Source organism: Sturnira hondurensis, unplaced genomic scaffold (assembly GCF_014824575.4).
Source record: "Sturnira hondurensis isolate 20B ecotype Veracruz unplaced genomic scaffold, ASM1482457v3 Scaffold0024822, whole genome shotgun sequence".
Taxonomy (NCBI): Eukaryota; Metazoa; Chordata; class Mammalia; order Chiroptera; family Phyllostomidae; genus Sturnira; species Sturnira hondurensis.
The window spans coordinates 4,217,872-4,236,140 of record NW_028097453.1 but is presented as its reverse complement, the minus strand read 5'-3'; the positions used below and the strand labels follow the sequence as shown (position 1 = coordinate 4,236,140).

General features: G+C 50.2%; 1 protein-coding gene across 1 annotated transcript in view; it reads left to right on the top strand.

Annotated features, from left to right (window-relative positions):
* Nucleotides 1–5,383: 5,383 nt before the first annotated feature.
* The window catches only part of CASQ2 (calsequestrin 2), a 58,770-nt gene continuing 45,884 nt past the window's right edge, over nucleotides 5,384–18,269 (top strand). Inside the window, exon 1 of the mRNA XM_037038899.1 lies at nucleotides 5,384–5,794. Within this exon, the coding sequence (XP_036894794.1) occupies nucleotides 5,561–5,794 (234 nt within the window). The 5' untranslated portion in view covers nucleotides 5,384–5,560. The remainder of the gene's footprint in view (nucleotides 5,795–18,269) is intronic.

Here is an 18,269-nt window from a genome sequence, read left to right as displayed (position 1 = left end):
AGGAGTTCATCATCACCAAGCCCTTATTATATGAAATGTTAAAGGGACTTATCTAAAAAAAGAAGATAAAAAATACGTTGTAAAATGACAACAAACTCACAACTATCAACACCAGAACCTAAAAAAACAAAAACAAAAATGAACTGAGCAAACAATAGAAGAGGAACAGAATCACAGAAATGGAGATCACATGGAGGGTTATCGGGGGGCGGGGAGAGAAAAAGGGAGAAGAGGGGCAGGAAAAGGTACAGGGAATAAGAAGCATAGATGATGGGTACAAAATAGACAGGAGGAGGTTAAGAATAGTATAGGAAATGGAGAAGCCAAAGAACTTATATGTACGACCCACGGACATGAACTAAGGTTGGGGAATGAAAGTGGGAGCAGAGTACAGGACAGAGGGGAATAAAGGGGAGAAAAAAATGGACGACTGTAATAGCATAATCAGTAAAATATATTTAAAAAAGAAAAACGATTGATTTTTTGTTCCACTTATTTGTGCATTCATTGGTTGATTCTTATATGTGCCCTAACTGGGGATCCAACCTGCAACCTTGGCGTATTGGGACAATGCTCCAACCAACTGAGCTACCCAGCCAGGGCCCAGCTTGGTAGGATTTAAACAAGATGACGTATAGAAGCCAATGAGCTCAGCACCTGGCTCGTAGTGAGCACTGAAACCATGAGTCCCCTTCTTCCCTCTCCTGCTGCTCACTCAGAAGACAAGGCTGCACCCGCAGGGAGCAGTCTCACACTGTGGATGCCACACATCACTCTGAAGCAATTCCTGGCTTGCCCCAGTGCCTTCACCAGCCCCGTGATTGGCATCTAGTCGGTGGTTACAAGTGGTAGAAAACAGACACAAGTGGGTTCGAATCCCAGCTCCTCTGTTACTAGACCTGTGACCCTAGGCAGGTTAGTTAACCTCTCTGTGACTCGGTTTGCCCATCTGTTAAGTGGGGATGCTAAAAATTAGCAGCCTCATAGGATTGCTAAGAATCAATGAGTTAAATTTGTAAAACGCTTAAACGAAGGCCTGGCACAATGTAAGTGCGTCAAATTTCTTTAATAAATATGTAATGAGAACTGCTACAGGCAGAACTTGGGAGTGAATTCTGTCCCCACCCCGATCAGGCTCAGTCCCCTGGGGAAAAGTCCTCCGGAGTGGGAGAGTGTCCTTGGGGAAAAGTGTGGTGTGTAAGGGGCACGAACATCAGCCCCTGGCCCACACCCAGGGCCTCCCGGAGGAAGTGACGTTTGTGAAAACCTGGAATTCTTATTGGTAGGGCTGTGGGGGCTCTTTTTCAACTGAGCACTGATTTTTTTTTTTTCCTCCCCTGCCTGGTTCTGTGGAGGCAGCTCCTGGAGCAGGGGAATGGAAAGCTCCCGATATTCAGAGTAAAAAGGAACAGAGACCTTGGGATGGTGAGCAGGCCTGTTTCGAGCTGAGCAGGGGAAGCCTGAGGCGGGGGACACAGGGCTGCGACACAAGCCTTTCTGAGACTCTTCAGCCAAGCAAACAGGCTCGATTTCCCCACCAGTGGCCTGGCCTGAGGGAGGGAAAAAGAGGATCAAACAAAGAAAGGTGCCATACACCGTGTTGTCCACTGGGTGGAGTATGTGAGCCAATGAAGGGACCTTTGGACCCATTGACACCTACATCTCTGCTTTGGAGAAGATAGGTGCATGGTGGGACTTGCCAAGAGGCACGCCCATCAAAACCTTCCCCCCAATGGAAATGGGATGGCCAAGAGGAGAGGAGACTGGACCAAGGTCGCATAGCCAGGCTAGGCTGTGTCAGACCAGCCAGCACTCCGGTGTCCTGAATTTCTGGTCACGTCTCTGTCACTCTGAACTGTTTCTGAGTCACTCAGACTGGTTTCCTTCCCCTGTAGAACTTCCAAGGTAGATATGAGCCTTTATATTTTACTAACGGATGAAAAAGTCTGAGAAAACTGATGCTGAGAGAGAGAAGGAAGAGGTGGGTACAGCTCCCTCTAGTGGTGGAATCCGCTAGGTCGCCTCCTCCCTGGGACTGGCCTTCTCTCCGGTTGCTTCTCTACTCCGTTCTGCCCCCCTGTTCATTCCTCAAAGACGCTTCCTGGACCTCTGGTCCAAAGGGGTCCCCACTCCTCGTCCACGGTCACAGGCTCTCCCTTGACCTCCTCTACTGTTCTTCCGAGCAGGTGTGTCTGCGTGACGTCACATGGCACACACACACAACGTCTTGTTGGATTACCGTCTGCCTCCCCTCCGGGATGGGGCTCAGTGAGTCCAGGTGTACGGTGTGTCTACCCCAGTGCCCAGAAAAGTGTCTGGTACCGAGAAGCTGCTCAATACAAATCTGTGTAATGAACAGATCAAGGGAAGACCACGGTTTCAAATCTTCATCTAGCTATAGAATGGATTCTTGTGCAGATGAAATCAAGTAGTATGTAAAACAACTTGGCCACCTGTCAAGAATAAATGGATGCAAGGTGCTCGCTCACAGAGTGATGCACGGGAAATTGTCAGCAACAGCAAGGGCCCTGTGTCATGTACGGTGGCAATAATTAACACGCATTTGTATTAACTTGTTTATTTCATTTTCTCTTCTTGTTCCAAAACAAAACAATACCTGGGAACGGCCCATCCAGCTGCACCCGATGCAGCCCAGCCGCACAAGCGAGGCGGGCGTGAGGCCCTGCCTTAGGCAGCAGCTCAGCCTAGGACAAAACAGCTGATCTGCGAGAGGCCAAGTTGACTCAGAAATGTCAGAAGCATTTTCCGTTTACAAAAATAAATTAAAGTTGGTGGGCAAGAAGGCGAAGCAAAACACAATTAGGAAAATAAAAGGCAGCCAGAGCAAAGGCTGATCCATTAAAAGCAGACCATGAAAACCTGTCGGTACTATGAGTGAGACACAAATTTAGGTCCTCACACCCATGGTTGAGGGACAGTGGGAAACCTGATCGTCACAGCATATGTCAGTGGCTGGCTGGCTGCCTGCAAGGCTGGGCTGAGAGGCCCCAAATAGAGGCCAGGATCCGGGGACAGGGACTTTCCATACCAGGGCTTTTTTCTGTTCGTACGCCGCTGGTCGTAAGCCGGACTTGAGAGCCAAGCTAAAATTTGAAAGAGTATCCCTTTGCCCTGGTACTTTTTGTCTCTCATATGTCAGTAGAAAGTTCAAAGATTCTGACTTTAAATATCTCCCAGTTTTTTCAGTAACATTAAAAAAAACATACATTAAGAAAAGTGGAGCAAATTCTAAATAAAGATAAGCTGGTGAGTTCGAGAGAACTGGGAACAGTCTGGGAAGATGACCTCGAAAAGACAAGACACACATTGTTTCACTCGGAAGTCCTTCCCCCATAACTTATCTGAAGAAAGCGGAGACCCTTGTGCTTGACAATGGCCGGGAGAGCTGACCACGCCTTGGAGTGGCCATTCTGGCTCCAGCTTTAAAAGCACATTGAATTCACCGTCAGCAGGGAGCGAGCGCTGTCATGGGTTTTAAGGGTGTCCTGGCTTCCTGGACGTGAAAAGTAACGACTCCTGGGCAACCTGACTCCCAGCATGAGGCCCTGTGGCTGCAGTAGACTCTGGGCATTACTCACACAGGCCACTGAACTTCCCTTTGCCTTCTGTCCCCTGCAAACCCTGTGAGTGACAAGGTCCTCGCTACTTCCAAAGCTGGCTTCTAAATGGAAGGAAGACAAAAACTTGGCCCGAATCATAAGATCCAGAGACCACTCTAAAGAGACATGCCCAGATGGCTGTTTGACCAGAGGACACGGTCAAGGGGACGCTAAAGCAGAACGGCGCCTGCAGGGGGTTGTCCTGACTCAGAATCAGAGCAGCCAGCAGCCCAGACCCCAAGGCAGAGCTGGACCCTCACGCTGGCAGGTAGAAATAGTCTCAGACAAGCTGCTACTTTCTCCGAATCTCAGTTCACCCACCTGTGCAATGAGCACTGGCGTCTGCCCGACTGCCTGCTGGGATCAAGGAGAAAATGGACACAGAAGGGTTCGCGGCCATTACCACCAGACACTAACAAGGACTTGTTATAACAACCCACATCCCCGCGTCTCCAGTGAGAATGAAACAAGCAGAACAGCTGTCGGGTCTGAACACCTGCTTTGTGTCGCGCTTTCCCGTCTACGTGGGCCAGACCCTACAATGGGGGTGTAATGATCCCCGCTGAACTTGGGGGCAGCTGAGACTCAGAGAGGGGGAGGGGCCGCCCAAAGTTCACTCAGCTGTTGAAAGGCAGAGTGGGCCCTGGCCAATGTGGCTTGGTTGGTTGGTTGGAGCATTGTCCTGTAACCAGAAGGTCACCAGTTCGATTCCCAGTCAGGGCACCTGTGTAGGTTACAGGTTTGAAGCCTAGTCGGCGCCCACATGGAGGTGATCTCTCTCTCTCTCTCTCTCTCTAAGATAAAATAAACCTTTAAAAAAAGGCAGAGTGGGGAAGTGAACTCTCATCTGTCTGGCTGCTAGACCCTCTGCATTACTCCGTGTCTAATTAAGAGTCAAGAGGCAAAAGTGATATGTTAAAGATTAATGTAAAAAGAAAAACATGACAGCCGAAAACCTGAGAAGATTCCTGAGGAAGACTGTTGAACTTTTATTTAATTTTAAAATGGGGCCGGGTCCTTCTGGCGCTGGCAGAGCTCGGCGGTGCAGGGTGCAGGGAAGAACTGCGCTCCTGCGTGGGCTGGCGCCCCCAGAGCCCTTCGCTGTGGAGGGCTGGTGGGGAAGGGTGACCGGCGCCCTTCACCCAGTGACTGGCAGGACCATGTGCGCACGACGAGGGGCCAGCCAGGGCTGGGCTTCTAAGAAGAGGGGACAGGAGGCAGTGCGGGCAGAACGTGAAGTCCACTGTGGGGCTCCCTCCTGCCGCATCAGCAGTGAGTGGGCAGGGGACGGACAAGCTGTCGCCAGGAAGGGACGGGCTGGATCAACTCCCCGGATAACCAGATGGTTCAGTAATGTCCGAGTGGCACTGTGCAGGTTCTAACCTCTCCCCTCACTTGCCGGTCCCATCGTCCCCTCCTCTCCTCTCATTCCCTCTTCCTCCAAGTTCATCTCTGGTCTGTGACCTTCCGGCCTCCTTACTTCCCGAGTACTCGCCCTCTGCTCCCCTCAACCCGCATCTGCTCTGCCCTCCCCGCCCCTCCAACAGACTGTATCAGCGAATCCCTGTGCTGTGGCACAGAGAGCTTTTTTACTCATTGCATGGTTTATTTTTAGCCTGAAACAAGTGCATCCTAAAAATGGAGTTCCTGATGGGACAGGGCCGGGCAGAGCTATGCGAGGTATCTGGGGCTTGGCCGCCCAGCCTGGCTCTCAGTCCACACGTGTGCATGTGCGCCTGCGTGCGTGTGTGCGTGTGTGTGTGTGTGCCTCCACTCTCTTCTTTCTGAGTCCACGACTACAGGGGCTGGAGCCAAGGAGGTGAAGAGTCGGTCCTGGGGCCCAGGAAGGTCAGGAGGGACAAACTCAGCCTCTCTGAGAGTTTTACCTCCTTCTGCCTGCCCTCCGTATTTCTGGGCAAGAAAGGCCAAACTTGTCCCAGATGAAGAGGACTTGCCTGTTTGTCGTGGGGGTCTACCTGCTGTCCTGCTGCAGGGCAGAGGAGGGGCTGAACTTCCCCACGTACGATGGCAAGGACCGCGTGGTGAGTCTCACCGAGAAGAACCTCAAGCAGGTCCTGAAGAAATATGACCTGCTCTGCCTCTATTACCACGAGCCGGTGTCTGCAGATAAGGTGGCTCAGAAACAGTTCCAGCTGAAAGAGATCGTGCTGGAGGTAAGCGGGGGGCGTGGACCACCATGCCAGTGAGCTCGGGCTGGCCAGCGGGGGGATGTGGGCAGCGGGACCCGCACCCTGAAACCCCGCTGCATTCCAGTCTCAGGTGAGTCTGGAGATGTTCTGGTGGCAAAGCTGGGGCGTGTGAACAAGCGTGGGCCGAGACGCTGAAAACGGGGACGATGGAACACGTCCGACTTAAAGTCTGTTGCGTGGTGGTCCTCTGGGTTTTTCAAGGGCAATAGCCCCAGCCACTGTTTTTTGGAGAGAATTAAAACTATTGTTAAAAAGACTGGCTGACGTGGAACTCCCAGGGGCGTTGGTGGGTTTCATGCTGATAACCCACTCTTTGCATTCTGTCCACAATCCTGGGCAGACAGGGGGTATGTGACCTTGCCTGTCCCGGTCACTGAGTGACCCTCCTTCCCAGTGGTGTGGTTTCAGCCAGCGTTGCCAGTAGCGTGGATGTGTGAAGACCTCGGCTGCACACTCAGTAACGGGAATTTTTGTTTTCCTCAGAAAGCTCTCGGTGTGAGTCCAGGGCTGGCTCTGAAGTCAGTTCTTATTTTATCCGTGTTACGTGGCCTGTGTGTAAACCTGTTGCCAGGGCCCGTTCTCGAAACCGGGTGAGGGTCCCAGAACTCTTCCTGTGGCCCCCCTGGACAGTCTCAGGTCACTCACACTCAGGAGTGCCGCGAGTGCTGAGAATCCCAGCAGTCACCCTCGTCCCTCGTCAGTCCCCATGCCCAGCCCAGTCCAGGCACAAATCTATGGAAAGGAGTATTTGAGAACTACAGTGGTTTATGGACCATCAGAGAGCTCCATTTAATCAAATACTTTGATGAACAGATTTAACATATAAAGCCCCCCCCCCAAAAAAGACTGATAAAATCCAGGAAAACTACCCCAAGCACATCAAAATGTCCTTAACTATTTAAAGAGCACTTCAGAATCCAGGCAGACACCTGGGTTTCAGAGGGTTTGTGTGCGGCTGTGTGGGCAGTGGGGGAGCTCCAGTCTACAGAAAAAAGTTAAGTGTCTTTCAAATGCCGTCACCGCCGCCTCGTTTCCCCTCGGGCTGCCTGCGGGAGGTGGATGCGAAACCCTAAGTTCCAGTTCCCTCTGTGGGTTGCCAGCAAGAGGAAGCGGGGGGGTCTCAGGTCTTTGTGCAGACATGGGAAAATCGCAGGCCGGAAAAACCAGGCCAGCCAGCCGAGCTGCTCGTAAAATCCTCCCTCACATCGCTGTCTCCGTCTCCAACCACCCTACTCAGCTACTGAGAGATATTTTTATGAAAAGTTTAATTGAAGGCATAAGGATTCTGCCTATGTGCTCGTCACAGTCTGGTTAGCCTAGAACTCCGAAATAAAATAAAATAAAAAGCCAGCGCCCCTTGGAGACTGACGAGGCGCGGGGGAGGTTGGGCAGAGGGAGCGGAGGCCCCAGAGGCGCCTGCAGTTGCAGTGGGTGCCTTTAGAGGGAGAAGAACACAGAACTTGGGGTCGGGAGATGGGGATTTGTATTACATCCCATTTACATGGTAATAATCGCCATGCACGTCTATGAGATCCTTAGGTAGAATTAATGAACATTTTGAACCCTTACTCTGTGCAGGGACTACTTCAAGCACTTTGCATGTGTGAGCTGGTTTCGTCCTTACAGTATTTCTGTGGTGTAGGTACAGTTACTATCCCCACTTGACATACGGGGAAACTGAGGCACCGACAGGCTAAGTTGCCCAAGGGCACTCAACTAGTGCAGGGGAAGCAGGCCTGCTTCCACCGAGCTGCTGCTAGAATCAATGAGACAGGTGCAAGGAGCTGCTGGTACCCTGTTCAGCAGCGTTTCCACAGTCTGCTGGAAATGTGGTTGCATCACCCGCAGGGCTGAGCAGCACAGAACCCTGAAGCTACCGCTGATGTGAATGCCCAAACCAGGGAGGAGGCTGGGTGGGGGCGGGGTGGGGGCAAGCCTTTGGCAAGGTGCCTGTCAGGTATAAGCTGTTTCTCAGCACCCAGGACAAAAATGGCTTCAGGAGACCCATGGGTTGGAAGGGGGTGGACATGAGCCCCTCAGTGTTCTTCATGGGCAAGCAGCTATTTTGTCCTCTGAACTCACTGGACCCCAAACCTGCACTAAGGGAAATCTGATTTGGAAGCCCAGGCTGGAGAACCCCACCTCTCAGGCATTACAGCCGGAGGGAGGCAGTGATGTTGGAGGGCTTGCCGGCAGCTTCAGTGCCGACTGCCAGTTCCAGAGCCGGGCGGGAGGGGCGTCTCTGCCAGGAGCAGACAGCCAGGGGTGGGGGCAGTGGGAGGGGCAGGTTCCTCTCCTCCAAGGAGGGTGAGAAGGAGTCTATTGGTGGTTTTTTTGTCGTAACTTACACCGACACATTCGTGCACACATGAAACAAAATTGTCATAAAATAATCCTTATCGTAGTCTGTTCTATTTCACTGAAAAATGTTTGACCCAAACCAGTGAAATCAGTTTCCCTCTCCCGAGGTGAGCTGCCACCCCCAGCTTTAAAAATCTGAGGACTTGTAGGGGTCAGGAGGTTAGGGCTGGGCACGTGAGGGCTGTCCCCTGCTGACAGAAGTCCCAAGATTCTATGGTCGGCTATGTATATCTTGTCTGCTTCTCTAAGGCAGCAATTTTCAACCTTTTCTGTCTTGTAGCACACATAAATTCATTACTAAAATTCCACAGCTCACCCCAAAGTATGTTTTTGTGCCAATCTGACCAAAAAAATAGGTATAATTTTGATTCATGCACACTGACGGCTGTTGTGTTGGTTGCTGTCATCGTTTTACGAGACAGTCTCAGTGAGGAGAGGTCAGTGTCCCTGACTGAGCAGTCAGGGGTCGCGTGTTTTAGAAATCCTTGCAGCCCACCCGCTGAAAATCGCTGCTCTAAGGGAGGGCAATAACGACACCCAGAAGCAGGCCCTCTACGGGGCTGCACTCGGGGCCTTGGAATGTCCTTCTGTGGGTCCTGCATCTGTCATTACTCTGGCTGGGCCTCGGGGTGGACGCTGTGGTCCAGGGAACACGGGACACTCGGGTGGCTCACAGCCCGATGCGAAAGAAGACAAGCAAATGAGAAGTCACACAGAGATGCGGCCATTGTCACAACAGAGCGGCCTCCAGGGTCCTCCGGGAGTGCAGAGGGGAGAGGGAACCCCCCCACCCCTGCCACACCCCAAGGGAAATGAGGGAGCCGTCACACAGAACTGGATTGTGCCAACCAGTGCAATTTACCAGGCAGGTAAGCAAGGGTGGGGCAAGGATCCCCAAGAGCAAAAAATCTGACAGCTCCCAGTATTTTCCCACCTGCTAGCTTTTTTCCTAAAATGGCCTCTGAGGGCCTCATATCTTCAGGGGAAGATTTCACCCCTACTCTGTCGATCCCCCGTGGGAGGCCGTCCTGGAAGAGGCGGNGCTCTAAGGGAGGGCAATAACGACACCCAGAAGCAGGCCCTCTACGGGGCTGCACTCGGGGCCTTGGAATGTCCTTCTGTGGGTCCTGCATCTGTCATTACTCTGGCTGGGCCTCGGGGTGGACGCTGTGGTCCAGGGAACACGGGACACTCGGGTGGCTCACAGCCCGATGCGAAAGAAGACAAGCAAATGAGAAGTCACACAGAGATGCGGCCATTGTCACAACAGAGCAGCCTCCAGGGTCCTCCGGGAGTGCAGAGGGGAGAGGGAACCCCCCCACCCCCGCCACACCCTGAGGGAAATGAGGGAGCCGTCACACAGAACTGGATTGTGCCAACAAGTGCAATTTACCAGGCAGGTAAGCAAGGGCGGGGCAAGGATCCCCAAGAGCAAAAAATCTGACAGCTCCCAGTATTTTCCCACCTGCTAGCTTTTTTCCTAAAATGGCCTCTGAGGGCCTCATGTCTTCAGGGGAAGATTTCACCCCTACTCTGTCGATCCCCCGTGGGAGGCCGTCCTGGAAGAGGTGGCCAGTCCTTTCGACCCCTCTCTGACCAAGCGTGGGTCTGCGGGAGAGCAGGGCCTGATGAGGGGAGGCGGGGAGGGAGCGCCAGTAAGTCACCGAAAGTTTCAGCAGAGAAAATGGCACCAGGAGGCCCCAAAGTCAAACTTTGCTTTCCGGCTTGGCCGGGGTCTAGCTCTGGCGCACCCCGAGGGGGGTGCATGGAACATCCGTTCTATACCGACGTTCTGCAAACCCTGATGGAATGGATGATTGAAATGTTTCAGCTCAAAAGGACTCGGGGAACCATCTAGATTTTTTTGAGCCCCTCATTTCATAGATGTGGCCTTGCAGGGTCAGGACCTACCAAGCTGGTAACCCTGATTCCCGATTGGGCACTCTCCATCTCCAAAATAGCATACACTTGCCTAGAAATGTTAGAATATGTAGAAAAAGAAAAAGAAAGCTATAGAAATTGCCACCCAGAAATAAACATAGTTAATGTTTGGATAGACTCCTTTCTGGTATTTTTTTCTACTCATAAATACACATTTTTCAATCGGGTTTATACTGTTTGTGCAGTTTTGTTTTCTCATTTTCTTTTTTTTTAAGATTTTATTTATTCTTTAGTGAGAGGAAGAGAGGGAGGGAAACATCAATGTGTGATTGCCTCTCGCGTGTCCCCTCCTGGGGACCTGGCCTGCAACCCAGGCACGTGCCCTGACTGGGAACGGAACCAGCGACCCTTTGGTTCACAGGCTGGCACTCAATCCACTGAGCAACACCAGCCAGGGCATTGTTTTCTCATTTCCATTTCTCTATATTGTGAGTGTTTCTATGTCATTACATAGTTTTACATTATTTACAAATATAATGTCAACACCAGCATACTATTACATTGTATGATTGTACATGCTTTTTAAATAATTTCTCTATTTTCGGATAATGACATTTTTCAGGATTTTAAAAGACTTTGTCTATTTAGATTTTCATTGCCATCTTAATGAACATTCTTTGATTTCTAGCCAGACAAAATTTTTTCATAAAATTATTTGCCCTTTACATTTTTCCTGCCGTGCATCCTTTTTCTGCTGAGGTGCCGATACAGTTATAAAGGGAGTTGCAGCGTTGTATGCTGTCCCTGTCAGCTTTGACCGAGATAGCAGATTTAGTCCACACCACGGCGGCCACATTGGTATCGGCACCGCAGGGCTCAGGGATCCGAGAGGGAGAAGGCATGGGCAATGAACTCAGTTCCTCCTTTCTCTCTTGTTGCCCGCTCTGCTTCCCCCTCGAACCTGTGGTGCAAAGCACAGCTTCTAGCATGTTCTATAAATACTGCCAGAAAGTCCTCCAACGTCACAATCACCTCGTTAAGAGGTGGCATGCTCCAGTGTGGGCTTTGGAATCAGACAGACCTGGGTCCAACCCCCAAGGATGAAGCATGTCCATGTTCAGGTTCATCACTTGTAAAGTGGAGACGGGGGTGGTGGTGTGAAGGCTCCACGAGGTACCTATGCAAGGGCACAGCTCCTGAACACTGAAGGTACTCGGTGCTCTCCTGGCCAGGCTGGATGTTAGACCCAGCCCAGCCGAACCCCATTATTTTACAGACGGAGGAGAACCAGGCCACTTACAGAAGCTCAGGGCGGGTGATATGACCCCATATTGCGTGTTCATAGCCAGCTAAGACCCAGAAGGGTGGAGCGACCTGCCCATGGTCACGGACTCTGGATGTCCCCACGCTCAGCTCTCCATTTGATCTCTAAGGCTTTGCTGAGTCTGCATCTGATACATCCAGGGACCTTATCAACACCGTTAGGTAATCAGCCCCTTTCCCATGTTGAGTCCCAGGACGGCTCTGTCCCTTTGAAAAGTGTGTCCACTCTATCTTCCAGCTTATTCTTTCTCCCTGGAGATACATGTTGGAAATCTTCTAGATTGGAAGCCTCCTGGGGGCCACCCGAATCCAAAGCAAACGTGGTGCTAGGAAAAGTGACAAAAATGGAATCAAGTTCATATGCACAAGGATCAAAAAACTGCTTGTGAGTCAGAAACACAACCAAATGAGTGGACAGGCCGTGGGACAGGGTTGCCGAGGACACCTCGGTGTAAGAGTCCAGGTTTGCATCACGCTGGGGGTTCCTGAGCTCACGGGGACGATGGCATTGCTCTGCCAGACACTAAGCCAGGTGACGGGAGTCACTCACCATTTTCAGACCATAAGAAGCACCCAGGTTTTAGAAGAGGAAAATAGAGAAAAGAATTTTGAAGCAAAAAGTGTGGTAAAATATTTATTAACATAAATAACGCAATATTTCCCCAATGTAAATGTAAACAGAACTCACCAGCAGCGTTAACAACCATTACTCCTCCCCAATGGCGGGGTGGGAGGTGAGTCTCACAGTCTGAAGAATACGGTACTGCTCCCTCTTCCCCTCCTGCCTTCACACGGGTCTTATCCCAGACTCCAAGCCCGCTGTCCCTTCTTCTACGCCTCTCCACTTCTCAGAAACCAGCAGTCCAACCCAGAAAGGAAGAAAGGAAGGGCAAAAGCTCTTTCCTGGTGAGCTTCATGCTCAGGTGGAAACAATTTCGTGGCCACGTACAGGACAAAGGAGGCAGGCACAGGCCTGGTTTCAGGGTCTCTGGGCACATTCGTGTTCAGAGCTGAGGCTGTTCACTACACGTGTGTGTTTTGTGGGGGTAACTGTAGGCCAACCTGTAACAAACACAGTGGTCTCCCTTACCTGCCTTCTGCGGTTTCGGTTAGCCAGGGTCAGCTACAGTCCAGAAATATTAAATGGAAAATTCCAGAAATGGACAATTCATAAATTGCAAATTGCTCACCCTGCTGGTAGTGTGATGGGCTGTCACACCAGCCAGTGTCGCCATGCTGTGCATGCTGCCTGCCCGTTGTCACGAAGGCAGCTCCATGTTCGAATTGATTGTCACGATGTCACAGTGTTTGTGCTCAAGTCACCCTGATATTACTTAGGAATGGCGCCAAAGCCATTCACATACCTCGTTATAGTGGGGTGTTATAACTGTTCTATTTTATTACTCGTTATTGTTCATCTCTTACTGTGCCTGTTTAGGAAGTTAAACATTATCAAAGCATGTATGAATAGAAAAAAATGGTATGTATAGAGTTTGCTACTATCCACAGTTTCAGGCATTCATGGGCAGTCTTGGGATGCATCCCCCAGGGATAAGGAGGGCCTACTGTGTGCCTTTATTTGGATTGGGAGAAACTGCGGAGGGTCTTCTCAGGCCTGTTAGTGAGTGTTTAAGAGCATGAAAATTAGTATTGTGAATCTCCAACTAGAAATACTGATTCATCAAATATCCAGTGATCAGAGTGGACTCAGTAATCTTGGCCTTAAAAAATGAACGAAAGAGCCAATGAATGGATGATGAACGAGCAGTGCTTTCCATATTATGAACAGTAAAAATTGGTTCATTTGTTTAGGGTGAACTAGGCCCCTTGCACTGGCAGGCAAGCTGGGGTCTTGGCACAGAAGTGGCCACATCGTCCAGGCGGCTGCATGCCAGGTCGGCCTGTAGCTCCTGCTAATTTTCAGCAGGGTTCAGCTAGGGTGGGAGGTCCGAGGTGGCCCCTCGGTGTCCCTTCCTCAGGGGCCTTAGCTCCCCACACAGAAGCTGCTGCCACTTACACAGGACCTTCCCAGCAGCTCCCCCCCCACCACCCACCAAGGCCCTCTTGGACATTAAATGGCAGGGTTGTCCATAAAGATTATTGGAAGTGGCCTCTCTCCCAGCAGGGGGATTATTGTGATGACCAGTGCTTCAGGCCTGGCCAGCAGATCACTTCCCAATAATTCCTAGATGGTGATTCCAGCACAGATTATCCATCAGGCCCTCTGGGGGCAGCATGTTCCATCAGTTATGGCAGACTCAGAAATCAGGACCCTGTGCAAAGTAGGCCTCTGGGTTCTGCTGCTCTTCAGGTAAGTCTCTTGATGCCATTGTGCTCAGTCCGCCACAGCCCCTCCTAGACTGAGAGCCCAGCTAGATTCAGGTCACAGTCTTTTTTGTATATTAGTGAAACCATCTTTGGCTGGGAGTGATGCAACCTCCTCAAACCCTGCAACATACCCAGTGCAATTGGCATGACTCTTGTGTGCGTTTGATGAGTGTAGCTATCTGGTTTACCCAGCCTCGGCAGAGGGAGCAGTGCTTGGAACAGGCAGACATGCGGGGTCAGTGTGCCTGAACTTCTCTTATACGTGATGCCCTATTTAACCCATGGTGGGTCACAAATATGCCCCCAATTTACTCATTTATAGAGTCAATCATATCGAGTTTTATCTCAGTGGGTGAATTAAAAGGGTGATATGAAAGCAGGCAAATAAGAATTTCTTGTAAAATTCTAAGAAGCTGTGCAAGTGCCAGGTATTATTATTTTGTTATGCTGGCTCCTATTTAGGAAATTAATCATCGTAGCATGCCCAAGTGCCTGAAATATAGCCCGTGCTTTTCTAACGCTAATTCCTTCACCTGTCTGTGGAATTTCGGAACATGTTCTTGGCCAATCGCAGCAGTTCTCAACCTTGGCTCTGTGTTGGAGTCAGCTAAGGAGTTTTTTAGAGTGCTGGGTCTCATCCTCCAGATACTTGTTTAATTGGTCGTGGGGTGAGGGATGGTACGCAGACACCACAGTTTTTAAAAGCTCCATGGGTGATCCAAGCGTGCAGCCAAGTTTGTGGCCCACTCCGGCCTATCTGGAGACCCCAAAATGTGAACCCCAGAGCAGTGTCAAGGGCCTCACCTGGGTGCTTGTTGCATGTAAATGGGATCGCAGCCATGTTTAAGTTTGCAGAGCACTGTGCCCGTCTCTCGGGCTGGGTGACCAGAATCATGTTGCACTTGCTTGACCTTCGGTCTGTTGGCTCCCCTGGAGGACACTGCACTGCCAGAGCGCCTCTGTTGTGGAGAACTTCTGGGGTGTTCAGTGGGTCCCGGGGCTGCAAAGATTTGAGTTTGCTCTGGGACCCGGCCAGGCCTCCCAGGGCTCCCCTCTATCTCCTCACACAGTAAGTGATTAGTACTTCAGACCTCCTTACAAGGGGTGACCTGGGCCCAGGGGGAAGCCTTCCCCTACTTCAGAAGTTTCAAGTCAAATTGTGAGGTTTCCTAAGAAATCGGAAGATGGCTTTCTAAGTAAGCTTTCTTCAGGGCCTAGGAATTACCTTCAGAAAGAGAGGGAAAACATCGATTTGGTTGCTGTGTCTCAGTGCATTTTCCCCCAAAGAAACGAGAATCTGAGCACTCTACACGTATACAGATATGGGATGCTAAGATGTGAACGTTTAACAGGGACCCATGGGAAAACTTCTTAGCGCAAACTGGTGAGTGTTGTACCAGGTCAAACTAAGTCTCGTGAACACCCACATAGAAACATTCATTATTTCACCTATCCCTCAACTCTTCGGGTACTGCTTACTTACAAAGTGCTGATAACATAGCCCCTGACATCTGAGAGATGTTCTTATATTGATAAGAACTCGCTTCCTCTAGCTTCATGCTGAACCCCAGCACCAAAACTAATGTCTGACTCAGTGGGCACTTAGTAGAGTTTGTTGAGTGTATGTTGAATCAACAGAAGGAAGAGAAGGGAAATAGCACTAATTACAAACCTACCCTAGACCACACCTAATACGGGTCTTTACATCTGTTATTGAATTCTTACAATATAGTCTCACGTTACATTCACAGAAAGGATCTTGTAAAATTAAGTAGAAGTCGCCCAAAGTCACAAAGCTAGAAAATTGCAGATATGAACTAGGACTTAAACCCACATCTCTTTGGTTCCAAATGTCATGCTCCTGCCACTGCACCAGGGAACAGCTGAGTGGGATTGCTTCATGTTCACCAGGACTGCCAGCTCATGAGGGGACAGGTGTTTTTAATTTGTGGTCTGGATTTTCTCCTGCACTTGAGCAGTATTTAATGGTAGGGCTTGTCTATGTGTTGAACCGAAATGACCAGCGTGAGTAAAGAGACGAATGCTTAGCACCTACTTGGTATTAAATCAATGTTTGCTGGATGGGTGGATGGATGGATGGATAAAAGAATAGAAAATGAAAAGGCAAGGAATTATGGATACATCTCCTATATGGCAAATATATTTCTCCTTAATTTCTTTTTAAATTAAATTAATTTTTTAAAGAATTGAACATAATAATAAAAAAATAGATTGAACCTGTCAGATTCAAGGACCTGTTTGTCATCCTCGCTTAATCCAACTGAAATATGGTTTAGGCTGATTTTTTTTAAAACCACGGGATTCTCAGTCCTCTCTGCACACAGCATGGGCAGGAGCTCTGGGCAGTGCAGGGCTGACCCGGCCTTCAAACCTACTCAGCCCTGGCAGACATCCCAGAGGTTGCATTTCCAACCCCACAAGAGAGGAAGGCAAAATGAAGTTGCCAGACTCCAGCAAATCTACAGCTGGAATGATGTGGGAACTCTGGGCAGAGAATAGCGACACACACAAGATTGAAGCATTTCTTCCCACTGTCCACTGCCCAAAGATGGCCTTCTCGGTGCTTGCACCTGCCACACTCTGAAAAATCCGATGAGGTCAGGCTTATTTTGGCTTGGCTTTGGGAACGAATCCTCACCCAGAGCCAGCATTCTCTTGGGAGGTGTGTGCGCATGCTCACTCTTCAATTGCAATCTCCTCAGAGCCCAAGGGCCCCCTAAACCCTTTGGTAAGAGTTTGGGGTGCATGTCTCAGCAACAAAACAGGTGCTTGGATGAGATGGTGAAACGACCAGAGGCACGATGGTGAGAGAGCGGACTGAACTGATTACAGGTAAATTCTCCCTTCCACATACAGAATTAATGGGGAAACGGATTTTACAAAGTGGTGGACACACTGTTCATTCAGAAGGTTTCAGACCAGTGGGACCCTCTTCTCCCACTACTGTCCCTCCAAAAGCCCTCGGTACTCAAGCTCCAATAGGATGTCTAGTCATTGTACCCCCGAGGGAGACCTCCTCTCAAAGGTATAAATTTTTAACTTTATTTTTAAGTTACAGTTCGCATTCAGTATTATTTTGTATTAGTTTCAGGTGTTTGGCCTAGTGACTAGACAAGCATTATGTGACGATGTGGTCCACCCAACATTTCCAGCGCCCGCCTGGCACCGTACATAGTTATTACGATATTATTAACTATGTCCCCTGTGCTGTACTTTACATCCTGATGACTGTTCGTAACCAGCAATTTCTACTTCTTAATCTCTCCACCTCTTTCACCCAGCCCTCCAACCCCCTCCCCTCTGGCAACCATCACAAGTTATAAATTTTTAATTAAAGGCATGAGATACCATGATTATAATGTAAAGCCGTAAAATAAAAAGGAAGAAAATCTGTCTGAGTCACCAGACTCTTCTTTCAAAGCAGCAGCCTGCTCTTTTGCAGTGTGAGCTTCACCATTTGGTGTGGAGGATTCTCGTGTAATGAACAGCCCAGGCTTAGCATCAAAAATGACTTGTTCCGCCGAGAAAGCCAGCCCCTCGAAGTGCCGAGACTGTACAAGGAAGCCTCAGAGGCTCCCTCGTCAGGACACTGGGTGTGGTTTTGTCCACACGAGCCGTTTCTGTTTGGACGGCCACGCAGGAAGACGGCCAGTGTGCCATCTTGCAGGGCCAGGCAGGCCTCCGAGTGCCCGTCCACCCACCGGCTGCTCGGTGCCCCACGCCAGGCAGGCCTCTCCTCACCGTCTGCCGTGTGCTGGGCAGGGAGCTGGGCCGACAGGTACTCACCTGCTTCTACCTTACGGTGACACATAGCCACCCGTATGTGAGACACCCCACAAATGTGACCTGCTCAGAGTCTCACGGCTGATAAGTAGCAGAGCCAGCATTTGGGCCCAGGTGCCTGTGAGACCCCAGTGCAGGGACATGAATGGAACCAGAGTGTGGGCCCTGAACCAGAGTGTCACCCATTTATTTATGAAGTAAATGACAGTAACCCCCTACTAAAAAGAAAGTGAATATTCTCTGGTTGAATGGCTCAGTTGGTTGGAGCATCATCTCATTCACCAAAAGGTTGAGGGTTCGATTCCCGGTCAGGGCACATCCCAGGTTGCAGGTTCAATCCCCAGTTGGGATGCACACAGGAGGCAACTGTTAGATGTTCCTCTCTCTCATCAGTGCTTCTCTCTCTCTCTCTCTCCCTCAATTCAATGAACATACCGTTGGGTGAGGACTTAAAATAAAGTGAATACAGCATATGAGCAGCAGCTGACAGTATCGCCTGGCATGGTCAAAAACACAGGTTTTGAAGTTAGAGCCACCTGTGTTCGAGTCCTTGCACGGTCAGGTCGTTGAACTGGACATCTGGCCACAGGCCGGTGACTTGACTCCTCAAGGCGGAGCGCCTTCCTGGGTAAAACAAACCACACTGCCCTCGTCCCAGGATTCTTACCCAGAGGAAAGAGGTGGCCTGTACAATGACCGGCACGTTTGGTGCTCAGTCAAGGACTGTCACGGTGTCTGTGAC